This window comes from Jaculus jaculus, chromosome 4 (genome assembly GCF_020740685.1).
Source record: "Jaculus jaculus isolate mJacJac1 chromosome 4, mJacJac1.mat.Y.cur, whole genome shotgun sequence".
Taxonomy (NCBI): Eukaryota; Metazoa; Chordata; class Mammalia; order Rodentia; family Dipodidae; genus Jaculus; species Jaculus jaculus.
Window position 1 is genome coordinate 9,079,687 of NC_059105.1, and position 16,869 is coordinate 9,096,555.

General features: G+C 43.2%; 1 protein-coding gene across 2 annotated transcripts in view; it reads left to right on the plus strand.

Moving 5' to 3' along the window:
* Wdfy1 (WD repeat and FYVE domain containing 1) overlaps window positions 1-16,869 on the plus strand; it is a 60,667-nt gene that overhangs the window by 20,008 nt on the left and 23,790 nt on the right. Inside the window, exons 1-4 of one of the 2 annotated variants that reach the window (XM_045148092.1) lie at window positions 5,140-5,158; window positions 8,039-8,112; window positions 11,693-11,747; window positions 15,392-15,542. In XM_045148092.1, the coding sequence (XP_045004027.1) occupies window positions 8,053-8,112; window positions 11,693-11,747; window positions 15,392-15,542 (266 nt within the window). In that variant the 5' untranslated portion in view covers window positions 5,140-5,158; window positions 8,039-8,052. Of the gene's footprint in view, window positions 1-5,139; window positions 5,159-8,038; window positions 8,113-11,692; window positions 11,748-15,391; window positions 15,543-16,869 lie in introns of those variants that run through there. The other variant, XM_045148091.1, reaches the window with a different exon arrangement.

The following is a 16,869-nucleotide window of genomic DNA, read 5'->3' on the forward strand; positions in this document are numbered from 1 at the left end:
CACACTTTCTCGCTTTCCTCTGTGCATACATTCCATCATTCATGCAGTATTTGGATCCTGTAATAATTTTCATAGTAATAATTTCCATTCAATGAAAAGCGTTTTGAATACTGCATATAGATATCTGTTAGCAAGGGAGTGATACAGCTGTGTAATACATGGCACATCTGAAGATGCATGAAAGCCTGATCATAATTTTGTCGCATAACAGACCTTGTTCCCTGTGTGCTGTAAACACATAACCTTGATTTTACATGCTTAATTTTCATCTTGAAATATGAAGTAACACTTTTAAATTTTTTTGACACTTTCTCTATGTGCATATAGTATATTTTTACCCCATGTTACTTTCTCTGTTCCCCTCCCCTCCTGCTGAACCCTTTCTTCATTCCAAATAGACCTACTTCTATTCTGACATCTTCTTTTGTGTGTGTGACCCCACTGAGCATAACTAGGGTTCTTGCATGACCATGGGTGGGGGACCATTTACTGGAGCATGAATAGCTTACACCACTGAAAAAAGTCTCTCCTCTCCTGCAGTAACTGATGTCTTAGTAAACATGCCCTTGGAATCTGTTTAATAAAGTAAACAGTTAAAGGTTTCTATGTTCAGATAACCCCCAATATCAGCAACCATCATGAAGAGTATGGAAATAAAAGGGCCTGGCTAGGTTTCAAAGGAGCAAAGACTTCTAATCCACATGTGCAAGGCAGAGGTGGTGGGATCCTTCGGGCCTCTGAGAACTCTTTAGCCTCAACAACCACAAAACGGGCTTCTGTCACTCATGACTCCTTGCTGCCTGGCGGTCCTGCCTGATAACTGGTAACTGCCAGTAGCAACAGCCCGCGGAGCTCCTTCCTGTCATCACTGTGGAAATCTCTTTATTGCTGTTTGTATTTTTCCTGCCACACTTCCCTTCCTCCATAGTTCATATTTTGGTCAAAGCTTAGCCTCCTTGGAGTCCTGAGCTCTGGAGTTCAATATCAAATATCTCTTAGAGGTCGAGAATGAGACATATCCTGTGTCCTTGTATTCTCCCCCACTATTCTTCCCCCCCCCCCACTAAGCGCTGGAGATCAAACCCAGGACCTTGGGCATACGAGGCTAGTGCTGAGCCACTGAGCTACATCCCTAACTTTCTTCGAAATATTTTATCAACTTAGTGATTTATTCATTTATTTATTTATTTTTCGAGGTAGGGTCTCGCTCTAGCCCAGGCTGACCTGGAATTCACTATGTAGTCAGTCTCAGGCTGGCCTTGAACTCACAGTGATCCTCCTGCCTCTGCCTCTGTGTGCCGCCACACAGGGCTAGTGATTAATTAACTTTTCTCCCAGGACATCAATACTGTACAGTGAAAATGTGTTCTGTCTGTCTGGGCTGTTACACATGGCCAGGGTCCTCTATTCCCAACTCTCTGTGCCTTGACTTCACTGGCCCTTCTGAGGAACTTCCTAGTTAAAGGAGGATGTGGAAGGAGCAGCCCAAGGGGCTCTGCAGTGTGGCTGACACTGGCCTATTCCATTTGTATAAACGTACGTTCAGGTAGCTTCCAGATGCTGTGCTTTTTATTTCTTTGTTTTAAGACAGGATGTCACTCTGCAGCCCAGTCTGCTTCCTGGAACCCACTGCTGAGCCTTGAACTCACGGCTGTCATCCTGCTGGCCTCTCGGGGGTTGGGATTACAGCGGACAATGGCCGTGCCTGGCTCAGGGCTGCCTTATTGCTTCCATCTGGACCTATATCTGCAGAAACTGCAGGAGTGTAACCAGGAAAATGAATGAATGCACTATGGAAGAGCACTGCTGTCTATTTTGGAATGACTTTTATTTCAAAATTAGAACCAAAACACAAGAAAAGTGTCTCGTGGGTTCTGCACACTGCGCAGATTGCTCAGTTGGGATGTTTGCGTGGTCATTCATTCATCCTCCAGCCCACACTTCCCCCGTGACCTGACAGTGATGAGCGAGCGAAACCCTTCTATATTGTGGTAGGGGTCCAGTCCTTTTCCGTAGCCTTGCCTCCTCCCTATGGTGGTTTGAATCAGATGTCCCCAGTCTAAAATCCTGTGTTCGGAATGCTGGTCCCCAGCCATGGCAATGTGGGAGGTGGAGCCTTGCTGACACGGTGTGTTGTTGGGGCCAGCTTAGTGGTGGCGTAGGCAGCTCCCTTCTGCCAGAAGTCAGCTCACTGTCCTGCTGCTCTTCTGCACCTCCTGTGGCGGAGGCGCTGCCCAGCCTCTGCTCCTCCGTGCTTTCCCCGCCACCGTGAGCCTTGCCCCTGAGACTGGAAGCCAAAATAAAAACTGTCCTCCCAGCAGCTGCTTTTTTTTTTTTAAATTTTATTTTAATTTTTATTAACATTTTCCATGATTATAAAATATATCCCATGGTAATTCCCTCCCTCCCCACCCCCACACTTTCCCATTTGAAATTCCATTCTCCATCATATTACCTCCCCATTACAATCATTGTAATTACATATATACAATATCAACCTATTAAGTATCCTCCTCCCTTCCTTTCTCCACCCTTTATGCCTCCTTTTCAACTTACTGGCCTCTGCTACTAAGTATTTTCATTCTCACACAGAAGCCCAGTCATCTGTAGCTAGGATCCACATATGAGAGAGAACATGTGGCGCTTGGCTTTCTGGGCCTGGGTTACCTCACTTAGTATAATACTTTCCAGGTCCATCCATTTTTCTGCAAATTTCATAACTTCATTTTTCTTTACTGCTGAGTAGAACTCCATTGTATAAATGTACCACATCTTCATTATCCACTCATCTGTTGAGGGACATCTAGGCTGGTTCCATTTCCCAGCTATTATAAATTGAGCAGCAATAAACATGGTTGAGCATGTACTTCTAAGGAAATGAGATGAGTCCTTTGGATATATGCCTAGGAGTGCTATAGCTGGGTCATATGGTAGATCAATCTCTAGCTGTTTTAGGAACCTCCACACTGTTTTCCACAATGGCTGGACCAGATTGCATTCCCACCAGCAGTGAAGAAGGGTTCCTTTGTTTCCACATCCCCGCCAACATTTATGATCATTTGTTTTCATGATGGTGGCCAATCTGACAGGAGTGAGATGGAATCTCAATGTAGTTTTAATCTGCATTTCCCTGATGACTAGTGACGTAGAACATTTTTTTAGATGCTTATATGCCATTCGTATTTCTTCCTTTGAGAACTCTCTATTTAGCTCCATAGCCCATTTTTTGATTGGCTTGTTTGATTCCTTATTATTTAACTTTTTGAGTTCTTTGTATATCCTAGCTATTAATCCTCTATCAGATATATAGCTGGCGAAGATTTTTTCCCATTCTGTAGGTTGCCTCTTTGCTTTTTTCACTGTGTCCTTTGCGGTGCAAAATCTTTGTAATTTCATTAGGTCCCAGTGGTTAATCTGTGGTTTTATTGCCTGAGCAATTGGGGTTGTATTCAGAAAGTCTTTGCCAAGACCAATATGTTGAAGGGTTTCCCCTACTTTTTCCTCTAGCAGTTTCAAAGTTTCCGGTCTGATGTTAAGGTCTTTAATCCATTTGGACTTAATTCTTGTGCATGGCGAGAGAGAAGAATCTATTTTCATCCTTCTGCAGATATTTATCCAGTTTTCAAAACACCATTTGCTGAAGAGGCTGTCTCTTCTCCAATGAGTATTTTTGGCATTTTTATCGAATATCCGGTGGCTATAGCTACTTGGGCTTACATCTGGGTCCTCTATTCTGTTCCACTGATCTACATGTCTGTTTTTGTGCCAGTACCATGCTGTTTTTGTTACTATGGCTCTGTAGTATAAGTTAAAATCAGGTATGGTGATACCACCAGCCTCTTTTTTGTTCCTCAGTATTATTTTAGATATTCGAGGTTTTTTGTGATTCCAAATGAATTTTTGGATTGTTTTTTCTATTTCCATGAAGAAAGCCTTTGGAATTTTGATAGGGATTGCATTAAATGTGTAGATTGCTTTAGGTAAGATTGCCATTTTCACGATATTGATTCTTCCAATCCAGGAACAAGGGATGTTTCTCCACTTTCTAGTGTCTTCTGCAATTTCTCGCTTGAGTGTTTTAAAGTTCTCATTGTATAGATTCTTTACTTCCTTGGTTAGGTGTATTCCAAGGTATTTTATTTTTTTTTGATGCAATTGTGAATGGGAGTGATTCTCTGATTTCATCCTCTGTGTGTTTGTTGTTAGCATATATGAAGGCTACTGATTTCTGTGTATTTATTTTGTATCCTGCTACATTGCTGTAGGTTTTGATCAGCTCTAACAGCTTGCTAGTAGAGTCTTTAGGGTCCTTTATGTATAGAATCATGTCATCTGCAAATAATGATAACTTGATTTCTTCCTTTCCAATTTGTATCCCTTTTATGTGTGTCTCTTGCCTTATTGCTATGGCTAAGACTTCCAAAACTATATTAAATAGAAGTGGGGACAGTGGACACCCTTGTCTTGTTCCTGATTTTAGTGGAAAAGCTTCCAGTTTTTCCCCATTTAGTAATATGTTGGCTGTAGGCTTGTCATAAATAGCCTTTATTATATTGAGATATGTTCCTTCTATTCCCAGTCTCTGTAGGACTTTTATCATGAAGGGATGTTGGATTTTGTCAAATGCTTTCTCTGCATCTAATGAGATGATCATGTGATTTTTGTCCTTCAACCCGTTTATGTAATGTATTACATTTATAGATTTGCGTATGTTGAACCATCCCTGCATCTCTGGGATAAAGCCTACTTGGTCAGGGTGAATGATCTTTTTGATATACTCTTGTATTCTGTTTGCCAATATTTTGTTGAGAATTTTTGCATCTATGTTCATGAGGGAGATTGGTCTGTAATTTTCTTTTTTTGTTCTATCTTTGCCTGGTTTTGGTATCAGGGTGATGCTGGCCTCATAGAAGGAGTTTGGTAGAATTCCTTCTTTTTCTATTTCCTGGAAAAGCTTAAGAAGCAATGGTGTTAGCTCTTCCTTAAAAGTCTGGTAAAATTCAGCAGTGAATCCATCCGGGCCTGGGCTTTTTTTAGTTGGGAGATTATTGATAACTGTTCGGATCTCCATGTTTGTTATAGGTCTATTTAAGTGATTAATCTCATTTTGATTTCCCAGCAGCTGCTTTTGATGAGGTGCTTTGCCCAGCAAATGCAGGTAACTATCACATCCCCGTAACAGGAATCATTGTTGTTGGAATCTGCTGTTCGTGACTCGGTTTCTGCGTTGCTGTGCCCGCATGCCTTGTTGTAATAGAATTTTATGAAGTCATCATAACAGCCACTTTGTGGACAAGGAAATTGAGGCCAAAGAGATTAAGTGATTTCTGGTGGTTGTAATCTGAATCTAAGCTTGTTTTTCACTCCCAAACCATGCCGCTCATTAAGGTTATGAGGAAAGGCCACACTTTTTTTTTTTTTTTTTTAATGCAGAGGATCAAACAGTATAGATTCTGTGGACTAAATAGTCTATGACAACTACTTACCTCTGCCACAGTAGCCTGGAAATAGTCAAGAACAGTATGAAGGGCCCTGGGTTCCCACAAGCCAGCCATGCTGTAACAAAAGGTTCAGTGGGCTGGGTTTGACTGTCTGTGAGTTTGGTCTATACCAATGTCTTTATCTCTTACTGATACAGATTTGAAAGATGACCCCTGTTTGTCTTCTTTATTAAATAAGATATACATATTTAAAATAACCCTGGTTATTTTAAAATGTCTATTGCTTACCTCAGTATAATGCTGTATTTTCAGATAAAAGCCAGCACATTATATGCAAACCAAACTAGAGAAACTTTAAAAAAAATTTAAATACTTTATTTGCTAGCAGACAGAAAGAGAGGGAGAGAATGGGCATGTCAGGTTCTTTTGCCACAGCAAACAAACTCCAGATGCATGTGCCACTTTGTGCATCTGGCTTATGTGGATACTGGGGAATTGAACCTTAGCCATCAGGCTTTGCAAGCAAGCACCTGAAAGCACTGAGCCATCTCTCCAGCCCTTTTTCTTTTTTCTTTCTTTCTTTTTTTTTTTTTTTGGTTTTTCGAGGTAGGGTCTCACTCTGGTCCAGGCTGACCTGGAATTAACTCTGTCATCTCAGGGTGGCCTTGAACTCATGGCAATCCTCCTACCTCTGCCTCCCGAGTGCTGGGATTAAAGGCGTGCGCCACCACGCCCGGCTTCTTTTTTTTTTTGATGTAGGGTTTCATTCTGGCTGAGGCTGACCTAGAATTCACTATGTAGTCTCAGGGTGGCCTCGAACCCATGGCGATCCACCTACCTTTGCCTCCTGAGTGCTGCGATTAAAGGTGTGAGCCACCACATCCAGCAGCCCTCAATTTTTTAAATGCAAAAAATCTCTAGCCTCATAAATCACTCAGCACGTTGAAGTGTTTACACAACGAGGAACTTGCCAGATTTCTGTAGTTTCCAGTGTGAGGCATCAGCAGAATAGAGCTTCAAAGCCGCTGTGTCAAGACTCAGCACCCTGCTCAGAAGGGTGCCACTGAGCTTCTGAAAAGGTTAGAGCCACTGAAGGCCATTTTCATTGCATGAGGGCCTGTGTGTTTCTATCTTTGTGGTTGCAGTCCTCAAACAGGATTATTCTTGCCTACCTCAAGTATCAATAAGGGGATGCTGGCTTGTGGTGGGTCCCACTGTGCATGCTGACGTCACCCGCAAGCTCACGGTGCTGCCACACGGCCTCCTGTGTGGTCTGAGCGCACGGTTAGCTGACTTGGCCTTTGGATGATCCTGGGCAATAGCTTACTTTCCCTGGTAGAGAGTAGAAGCCCGTTGTGAGAGAGCTATTTCAAATGGTAACTTCATCTGGAAGACTTTGTGGGTGTTGTGGCTTCTTGAGGTCGCGTGCGCCACTCTACATGTAGCCCAGCCGGCCTTGAACTTGTGAGCCAGCCAGGCTGGACTTGAATTAGTGCTCTTGCCTCTGTCCTCCTTGAGTGCTAGACTGCTGTGCTTGGCTTTGTCTTTTGTGATAAGTTTTTATTCAATGGAAAACACTCTCAGCTATTTTGTTCCTGGTTTACATTTTCATGTTGTGCTGTGTTTGTCATTGTTGATCCAATTTCTTTATGCTAAACGAGCCCAAACATTTCTTTTTCCACTGTTTGTTTTCATAAATCACTTTATTCTGACTTGCTGCAGAAGACAATTTAGAGTTTTTTTGTTCTGAGAAAAATTTGTTCTTTTGCCCAGGGCTTCTGGCAGAGAGCCCGGTGGTCTGCCACGGGGTGCTTGCACGAGTAGCAGATGCCTCCACACTGCCCACAGCACTGCCTCTGAACTCTGCTTCTGTCATTGCCAAAGGGAATATCTTTCGATCATTGGAGAGAAAAACAATCCCAGCATGGCCTTCCTAGCTTGATCTTGTGCGCAGTGGGATAGGAAGTCCGGTGCTACCATCTGACCTGGGCTCTAGGAGTTACACCAGACAAGACCGTGCCCACGTGCTTCACTCAAAACTCTGTTTGGGCTGCAGGGATGACTTAGTGGTTAAAGCGCTTGCCTGCTAAGCCAAAGGACCCAGGTTGGATTCCTAGGACCCACATTAGCCAGATGCACAAGGGGGCGCATGCGTCTGGAGTTGGTTTGCAGTGGCTGGAGGCCCTGGCGTGCCCATTCTCTCTCTCTCTCTCCCCCTTTCTCTGTCAAATAAATAAATAAAAATAAAATATTTTTTTAAACTATTGTTATTGTTCTTTTAGTTGTTGTTATTTTTTTTTCTTTCTTTCTTTCAAAGTAAAGTCTCCATCTAGCTCAGGCTGACCTCGAGCTCACACTGTTCTTCTTACCTCTCCCTCCCAAGTGCTGGGATTAAAGATGTGTGCCACCGGGCCAGGCTCATCCAAAAATCTAAGACAGTTTTGACAAGGCTTACAGAGTTAGAATTTTAAACTAAAGTATTAGAGAGAACTTAATTACATTTCCAAGTTACATGGCTTCTTTTTGTAATAATGTGCTTTAAACATTGGCTTGAAGTGTTTGCTGTACTCATCATGTGTTCTCTGTTTTTCTACCAGCTCCTTGCTCTGCTATGGCCTACCATCACGACAGCCGGCGGATATTTGTGGGCCAGGATAATGGGGCTGTAATGGTAGGTAGACTGGTAGAATACCCAGTGTTCTTTGCACCAATGTCCCGTGTCCATGTGGGCAGGTTACAAGTAAAGCTAACTTGATTTGACTCGAGAAGTGTTTAATTCAGAATCCATTAGGCCTGAAATGGATTTTCATTAGGACTTAATTTTAAAGTACGTCAAAGTACAGACACTACATGATTAGTGTCTTGGCAGTGAATAAAGAAACCTGTAGCAGCTCCTGTCTTTAACACTGCCACAGAGAATGTCTGTTACTGTGTGTGTGCACACATGCATGCATGTGTGTGTCTGCTTCTTTGTGAAAGATGGGAAGGACTAGCTAGTCAGCCAATAATGCATGTAACTTTTCACAACATTTTAGAGACTGGTGGTTTTTATAAGTTTAATTATATGCACATACTTATTTCCTTAATTGGAATGGGACTCATGTAGCATCATATTTCTCATTTTAAAATGTGTATTTCAGTGGCTTTGTAGTAGATTGTATATTCATTGGATTGTGTAAACATTACCACTTTCTCTGTTTTTAAAGTATTTTAAATTACTTACTTGAGAGTGAGAGAGAAAGAGAATGAGAATATGAATGAACGAGAGTGGCCATGCCAGGGCCTTTTGCTGCCGCAAACAAACTTTAGACACATGTGTCACTTTGTGCATCTGGCTCTATGTGGGTACTGGGGAACTGAGCCTGGGCTGAGAGAATTTGCAAGCAAATGCCTTTAACTGCTGAGCCATCACCCCAGCCCAAAAGTTTTATGACATGTAATTCATCTTATGTTTAGTTGATTATGCTTAGATATAATACCTAAGAAATCACTGGCTAATGCAGAGGTGTTTGTTTTCAGAAATAAATGGATTTTTACTGGGAGGGGTTGCTAAGTTAGTTTGTTTAAGCTTTCAATTTAGATCTTGACTTCACTGTGACTTGACTTTTGCATATGATGTGCAGGAAAGGCTGTTTGAGGAACTACAGCCCTTGAGTAAAATACTGAATATAATTGTACTGCAGTAAAGTCATTATCTATTTTATTATTATCATTGCTGCACTTAATGTTCTTCTCTACTTGCTTTGTAAGTTTATAAAACTTAATTTTCATGTTACATATTTTTAAGTGCTTTTTAAAGAACATTTTCATTGTCTTAAAATATTTTGTTTTCCTTTTGGCCTTATTTTTAATAAATGCAATGTGCAATGTTCTATATTGATTCTTTTATATGTAGATACCCAGTTATCTTTATGCCATTTGTTGGAAAGACTACTCTTTCCCTGTTGTTTTTTAAAAATATTTTATTTATTTGTTTGTTTGTTTATTTTATTTATTTTGGGGTTTTCAAGGTAGGGTCTTACTCTAGCCCAGGCTGACCTGGAATTCACTGTGTAGTCTCAGGGTGGCCTCAAGCTCATGGCGATCCTCCTGCCTCTGCTTCCTAAGTGCTGGGATTAAAGGCATGCACCACCATGCCTGGCTTAAATATTTTATTTATTTTTTATTTATTTGAGAGAGAGAAAGAATGAGTGAGAGAAGGGGTGTGCCAGGGCCTCCAGTCACTGCAAACAAACTCCAGACGCATGCGACACCTTGTGCACGCAGCTTATATGGGTCCTGGAGAATCAAACCAAGGTCCTTTGGCCTTTCAGGCAAACATCTTAACCGCTGAGCCATCTCTCCAGCCCCCTGTTGTTTGTTTGTTTGTTTGGTTGGTTTTTTGAGATAGGGTCTCACTCTGGTCCAGGCTGACCTGGAATTAACTCTGTAGTCTCAGGGTGACCTTGAACTCATGGCGATCCTCCTACCTCTGCCTCCGGAATGCTGGGATTAAAGGTGTGTGCCACCACGCCCGGCTTGTTTGGTTTTTAATGTAAAGAAAAAAGGGCTCTTTGTGTTTAAGGATCAAGAAGACAGAGCCAGCAACAGTAAAGTAGACTTAAAGCACACCTACCAAGGCTCAGGGAACTTTGTGGAAGAGGGTCAGGAAGAATGTACGAGCCTCAGGGTGAGAGGGAGCGTCCACAGACACTGCTGCTCCCACCCACGGCGACTGACTGCGGCCCCTACGACTCATGACCTGCGACGCCAGGTGAACACCGGCAGTCCCACTAAGGAGGGAGCCCTCGGTGCAGTGGGGGCAGCGAGGAGGGAAATGATGGTACCAGCATAGGATAGGTCCATACCAGTTTCTATTTAACAAAAGAAGAGGAGGCACAAGGAGGAGGAGGAGGAGGAGGAGGAAAGAAGGAGAAAGACGACGACACCAGGAGGAGGAGGCTCCCTCTTCCACTCACTCAGGAGCGGCAGGTGGCAAGGCTGTTCTGCACGCACAGCACAGGGTGCAGCTCTGAAGACTTTGTAGGAGTGTCGCGCTGTGCACACATGTGTGAAGAGGAAGTGTGAGCTGCACACACCTCCAGTGCTGGCCATGCTTGTGCATTTCTCTCTTGAGCGAGCCTTCTCGCTGGCTTTTCACTGAGCAGCCTGCAGTGGCAGCACAGACTCTCCAAGGGCTCTTAGCAGTGAGGGTCACGCAGATTCCCGTTACCATTGGCAGTGGCGCTCTGGATCCTCCCCCATGCGGATTGGCTCATACGATGCTGATAGTTTGGTACTCTCAAAGGTAGACAGAGAATCGGAAGTCTGTGTTCCTGTGTGTGTGTGTGTGTGTGTGTGTGTGTGTGTGTGTGTGTGTTCCTTTTCTGTGTTCAGTCAACTGTTTCTCATGTCTGTATTACTGAGCCTCAAGAAGTCAACAATCCAGCATTGGTTAACAGAATTTTTGTTTTGTTTTGTTTTTGTTTTTCGAGGTAGGGTCTCACTCTGGTCCAGACTGACCTGGAGTTAATTCTGTCATCTCAGGGTGGCCTTGAACTCATGGCGATCCTCCTACCTCTGCCTCCCGAGTGCTGGGATTAAAGGCGTGCACCACCACGCCTGGCTAAGAATTCTTACTTAGCACATTTTCGCTTGAGTCTTGTCTCCGCTTTAGGCTGAGACTTACGCTTTTCATTGTAAAAGTTACATACTACTTTTCCCTAGTTAGGAAGTGCATGTTCTACAGCAAATCTGGAAAGTACATGTGTATGAACAGACTGCTTACAATCTGTGAATTTTACTTTTTGGATGGCATATGTGTACATTAAAATGTATACATTTTCTGTGTTAAATTGCTGTGCTTTCCAGTGCCTGATTTTCCCACAGCTGTGCTCTGATGGTAATGGTCATTGGAGTTCTACGTAGACATCCTATTAAGGAACTCCCTTCCTTTCTCCCTCCCTCCCATTTCTTCATAGCCCAAAGAGCAAACTCAGCACACTTTGCAGTTAGAGGAGGATTCCGTGCAGCACTGTCTGGGGAGGAGGGGCTGGCCAGAGAGCTGTGCTGAGTCCTCCAGCTGCCCCAGACAAATGATGGCCTGAGGGACAGCTTTGCTGAGTGGAGCAGGTTGTATCCCTAAGTAGCTCGCTCACCTTGAGTGCCAGGTCTCTTGACAAAAGTCTTTGAGCTTCACTTCATTTTGAAAGTTAAGTTCCTGTTATTTTAAAAAATCTAACTCTTTTCTTATTGCATATGTTTACTTTTAGGAATTTCACGTTTCTGAAGATTTTAATAAAATGAATTTTATCAAGACATACCCAGGTAATGACACATGCACACACTCTTGTACATGAAGGCATATGTATACAAAACTCAGTATCATCTGGGCTAGGTTTTTCCCTTTTTTGCTCATTAACATTTACAATTTTGTATGAATGTATGAGGTTTAATTTAAGCATTCTTATTATTGGGCAAGTTCATAGCTTTAAGTTTTCTTGGATAACACATAGTACACACACACACACCCATCTGTGTAACTAAGAGCTATGTGTATAGTTGTGTGTGTTTGGGTTTTCCACTGTCATACTGACTGCAGTTCTGTAATTTGATGACTTCCTGTTTAAGACAAATTCCTGAGTGGAATAACTGGGTTACACACTGCAAAGTTTTTCTCATGCTGTAGATCCATTTTGCAAGTTGCTTTCCAGCATCAGTGCAGACATTTGCAGCCCCAGGAGCAGCCAAGGGTGACTGCTTCTTGAGTTTTTCTAACATTGCTGCCTTACAAGTGAGTTTGTTTGCTTGTTTTCTTTCTTTTCTTTACCAGTTTGATAGAAGAATTCTCATTTTGAAAATTAATTAAACTTCATTTACTCTTGACTATAATCTTTCATGAATGTCTGTTTGAATTTTGCCCTGTGTTGCAGAAACTAGTTGTATATTCCAACCAAATTACAAACCACTTTGCTTTGGAATCTCTGTGGTGTATACATTTCTTTCTTTTTTTGCACTGCTTTATAGATTTAGATATTTTAAATTTAACAAAGGCAAGTACCCATTGTTAATCTTAGGTTGACATTCTAAAGCCAAAGGACTTTGATTGAGTCTTGGATTCTCATCAGCCCATGAACTAGTAAGTTTACCAACCTCACATTTTTCATGCTTATTGATAGAGGTAAAATTAGATTTTAAATATGTTGTTTATCTTGGTGAGTTTTCGTCCATTAATAGGATACAATAAACAGGTTTTGGACTTTAATATGAAGACCCAATTGATTTCCTCTGGATGTTGATTCACTGGATCCAAATTTAAGCTAAGAAAAAGTGGCAGCTGCAGTGACCACACATTTGAGCTCAGCAGTTTGGTGGAGGACGTTTTGAAGCAACGAGCAGCAGCCTTGGGAGTGGCGCGCTAGCGTCACCTGAGCAGAGTCAGGCAGTTTTGATTATGGTTAAGCTTCCTGTTCAAGCCCACAGCTCTCTGCTGGAGGAGGTGTCACTGGGGGCAGAGCTTGTTAGTCCAGCCCTAAGAGGTATAGAGAGCAATTTGAGCTCTGGCTCTGGGGGGCGCCTCTCTGCTATGGATCCATGGATGTGAGCCAGCTTCTGCCTTGATGGAACTTCCCCTGGATTCTGTAAGCCTGAAACAAACCCTTTCTACCCTTCTGCTGGGATGTTTGTCCCAGTGAGGAAAGGTCACTAGCAGTGTGGAAGACTGAGCCACGTGCACATGAAACAATGTGAGCACCCGTGTCTCCTCACAGTGCTGTAAGGGAAAACTCCGTGGTGATATGTAACACTGTTCTTCCTGAGAACGGAGAAATGACTCCTCCCTGCAGTCTTTTCCAGAAACTAGTTTGCATCTTGTGTGGTCAAGAGTTTGACAGCTGCACATTTTAGTAGGAAAAGTGTTCGAGTTACACAAGTTAATCCATTACTTATTAGATTTATGTATCTAATGAATATTTGCGTACTACTCAGTTTTTACTTTTTATTTTTATATTTATTGTAGAGAGCGTAAAAGAGAGAGAGACAGAGTGAATTGGCGCACCAGGGCCTTAGCCACTGAAATACAACTCCAGACGCTTGTGTCACCTAGTGGGCATGTGTGACCTTGCACCTGCCTCGACTTTGTGCACCTGGCCTACCTGGCATGTGGAGAGTCAAACCTGGGTCCTTAGGTTTTGTAGGCCAGCGCCTTAACTGCTAAGCCAGCTCTCCAGCCCGTACCCAGGTTTTTTTTTTTTTTTCTTTAGCTTTTTGAGGTACGGTCTCACTCTAGCCCAGGCTGACCTGGACTTCATTATGTAGTTTCCTCCTACCTCTGCCTCCAAGTGCTGGGATTAAAGGCGTGTGTCACCATGCCTGACTGGCACTGTACTTAGTTTTTAAAATTGTGAAATGAGTATCATTACACCTTGTGTTTATAGAGAGTGGAAATATCATTAAAACAGGAAAATAAGATGAACAAAAACAACATTGATCCTCAAATGAGTCACTGAATCATTACTGGGACTTGGTTTACTGAAATTAAAGATTAAGAGCTATTTAGAACACCTTTAAAGTTTTCGAATCCTGCCAGGTGTGGTGCACACGCCTTTAATCCCAGCACTCAGGAGGCAGAGGTAGGAGGATCACTGTGAGTTTGAGGCCACCCTGAGACTACGTAGTGAATTCCAAGTCAGCCTGAGCTAGATCGAGACTCTACCTCAAAAAACAAAACAAAAAAATCTTTCAAATCCTTCAGAAATACTGAATTGTTGATTGTTCCTGCTGACAGTAGATGCCCCTGACCTTCACAAAGAGTGGTGCTAGAGCCTTTCAGTTGCTGCAAAGCAAAGTCAGTTTTCTGTGGAGCCTCTGACTCCATCCATCAGACGAGGTGTAGCAGTTAACATCGTGTTGCCAGAACAAGACAGCTGGCTGGAAATAGCTTGTGGAAAGCAAGGGTTTATTAACAGATTACAGTTTCAAGAGGAAGTTTCATCATGGTGGGGCAATGGTAGAGCAGACTGCCAGTCACCGCATCTCCACACCAGCAGGAAGGAAGGAGAGGGAGAGGAGAGAGCTAAGTACAAACAAGACGGACTGGGCTGCGCCACTCCAAGGCTCACTCCAGCCGCCCACGCCCCGCAGCCGTGCACGTCCCCCAGGAAGGTTTCAACTCCTGTAGGCCCCACCAGCTGGGGATTAAGTATGAGGCTTAATCACAAACACGTGACACTGTGGGAAACATTTTACATTCCAACCAACATAGTGGGCATTTAAACAGCTGGAACATACAAGAAGTCTGTGTCAGAGCAGCACTCAGGCCACTGCCCTGCTGCGGCTCGTCCTCCACCTGGAAGTCTTTCAGAAGTTAGGGATAAGTAGCAACCTTCCTTTTTCTCAGCTTTTATTTTAGAAGGGAGAGCTTTACAAATACTTTTTTTTTTTAAAAAAAAAAAAGCTTTTTAAATAATAAAGAGTTACACAAACAAATCCTATTCCAGAAACAAAAGACTAAACACTTGTAATTTTGCAAAATTGCATCTGTTCTAGTTGCAACACCAGCATTTTCTGTAGGGTCAGCCCACCGAGGCACTAAGCAGTGCAGCCCATATTGCCCATAGGAAAGTCTGCTGCTCCCCACATGGCACTCATCAGTAGTTAAGGCTTCTAGAACAAAATAAAAATGTTCTCTTGAGCACAGAAGAAAAATGTTTTCTCTGACTTGAATCCCCTGGAACATTGCTCATTAATGATCCCTGGCTTTTGCTAGCCTTCAGATTGAGCCTAGTGTGTGGGGGTGGGCGGGCGCCTGTCCAAAACCCCCTGCAGGAGAGGCATTTCCACGGTGTGACTATTACACCCACACAGGCCTGTGCACACCAGCGAAGTTGACCTCAGCCCTCACAGGGAGGGTCTCTGAGGGCCGCCTTCCCTTCCTGGAGGCTCAGCACCAGCTCTCCCTTCGTCTCCTGCAGCTCATCAGAACCGGGTGTCCGCCATCATCTTCAGCCTGGCGGCCGAGTGGGTGATCAGCGCGGGCCACGACAAGTGTGTCAGCTGGATGTGCACGCGGAGCGGGAGCATGCTCGGCCGCCACTTCTTCACCTCCTGGGCTTCGTGTTTGCAGTATCCTTCAGAGCACCTACCTCTCCTCGCAGTTCCTCTCATGTCTCAGTCTTTCATTTGGAATTCAATCATTAGTTGTTAGTTAAGATCCGAAGTCTAAATGAGGCATACCTATTTTGCCTAAAATCAAAGTATTTATGTATCTGCTTTTCGTTGGTATAAAATAGGTCTATTAAAAATTATTCAGGGGCTGGAGAAATGGCTTAGCAGTTAAGGCGCTTGCCTGTGAAGTCTAAGGACCCATGTTAACTCTCCAGGACCCACGTAAGCTGGATGCACAAGGTGATGCAGGCACGCAGGGTAGCACATGTACACAAGCTGGCACACACGTCTAGAGTTTGATGATAGCGGCAGGAGGCCCTGGCATGCCAATTCACTCTCTCTCACTTAAAAAAAAAGTTCTTGGGCTGGAGAGATGGCTTAGTGGTTAAGTGCTTGCCTGTAAAGCCTAAGGACCCTGGTTCAAGGCTCGATTCCCCAGGACCCATGTTAGCCAAATGCACAAGCGGGCGCATGCGTCTAGAGTTTGTTTGCAGTGGCTGGAGGCCCTGGCGCGTCCGTTCTGTCTCTGTCTCTCTGCCTCTTTTTCTCTGTCTGTTGCTCTCAAATAAATAAAAATAAACAAAAAAAATTTTTTTTCAGTCCAGTCTGTTAGGCTTGCCTCAAAAAAAAGGAGGGGGGTACGAAATTATTCAGCCAGGCATGGTGGTATCCACATTTAATCCCAGCACTCAGTAGACTGAGATAAGAGGGTCACAGTGAGTTCAAAGCCAGTCTGGGCTACAAAGTGTTTTCCATGTCAACCTGGGCTAAAGTGAGACCCTGTCTTAAAAAAAAAAATAGATATGCCTCCTTCAGTCTTGGGAGGACAAAGTAATTCAGTGAACGTGCTATTTTCCACTGGGAAGTACTGTTTGAAATACAAAATTGTGAAAAACCAGAGCCCTCATTAATGCAAATCTTTTCTTTTATCCCTTTGCCTTTCTAATTGAATGACTTTATTGTCTGAGGAAAGAAAACAAGAACTGATCATCTCGTGAGTGGTGATTTGCAGTTTCTGTAAGAAAATGTAGTATATAATGAGAACATCTAATATGTGTACCCTGGAGTTACAAATGGGAGTTTTATTCAAAACTTTGCTTAATGCTTTTTAAAAATACTTTTATTAGGACTGGAGAGATGGCTCACCAGTTAAAGGTGCTTGCTTGCAAAGCCTGACAGCTTGGGTTTGATTCCCCAGAACCCATGTAAAGCCACATGCACAAAGTGTTGCACGCATCTGAAATTCGTGTGCAGTGCAGAACAGCCGTGGCCTAGCTTGCAGTGC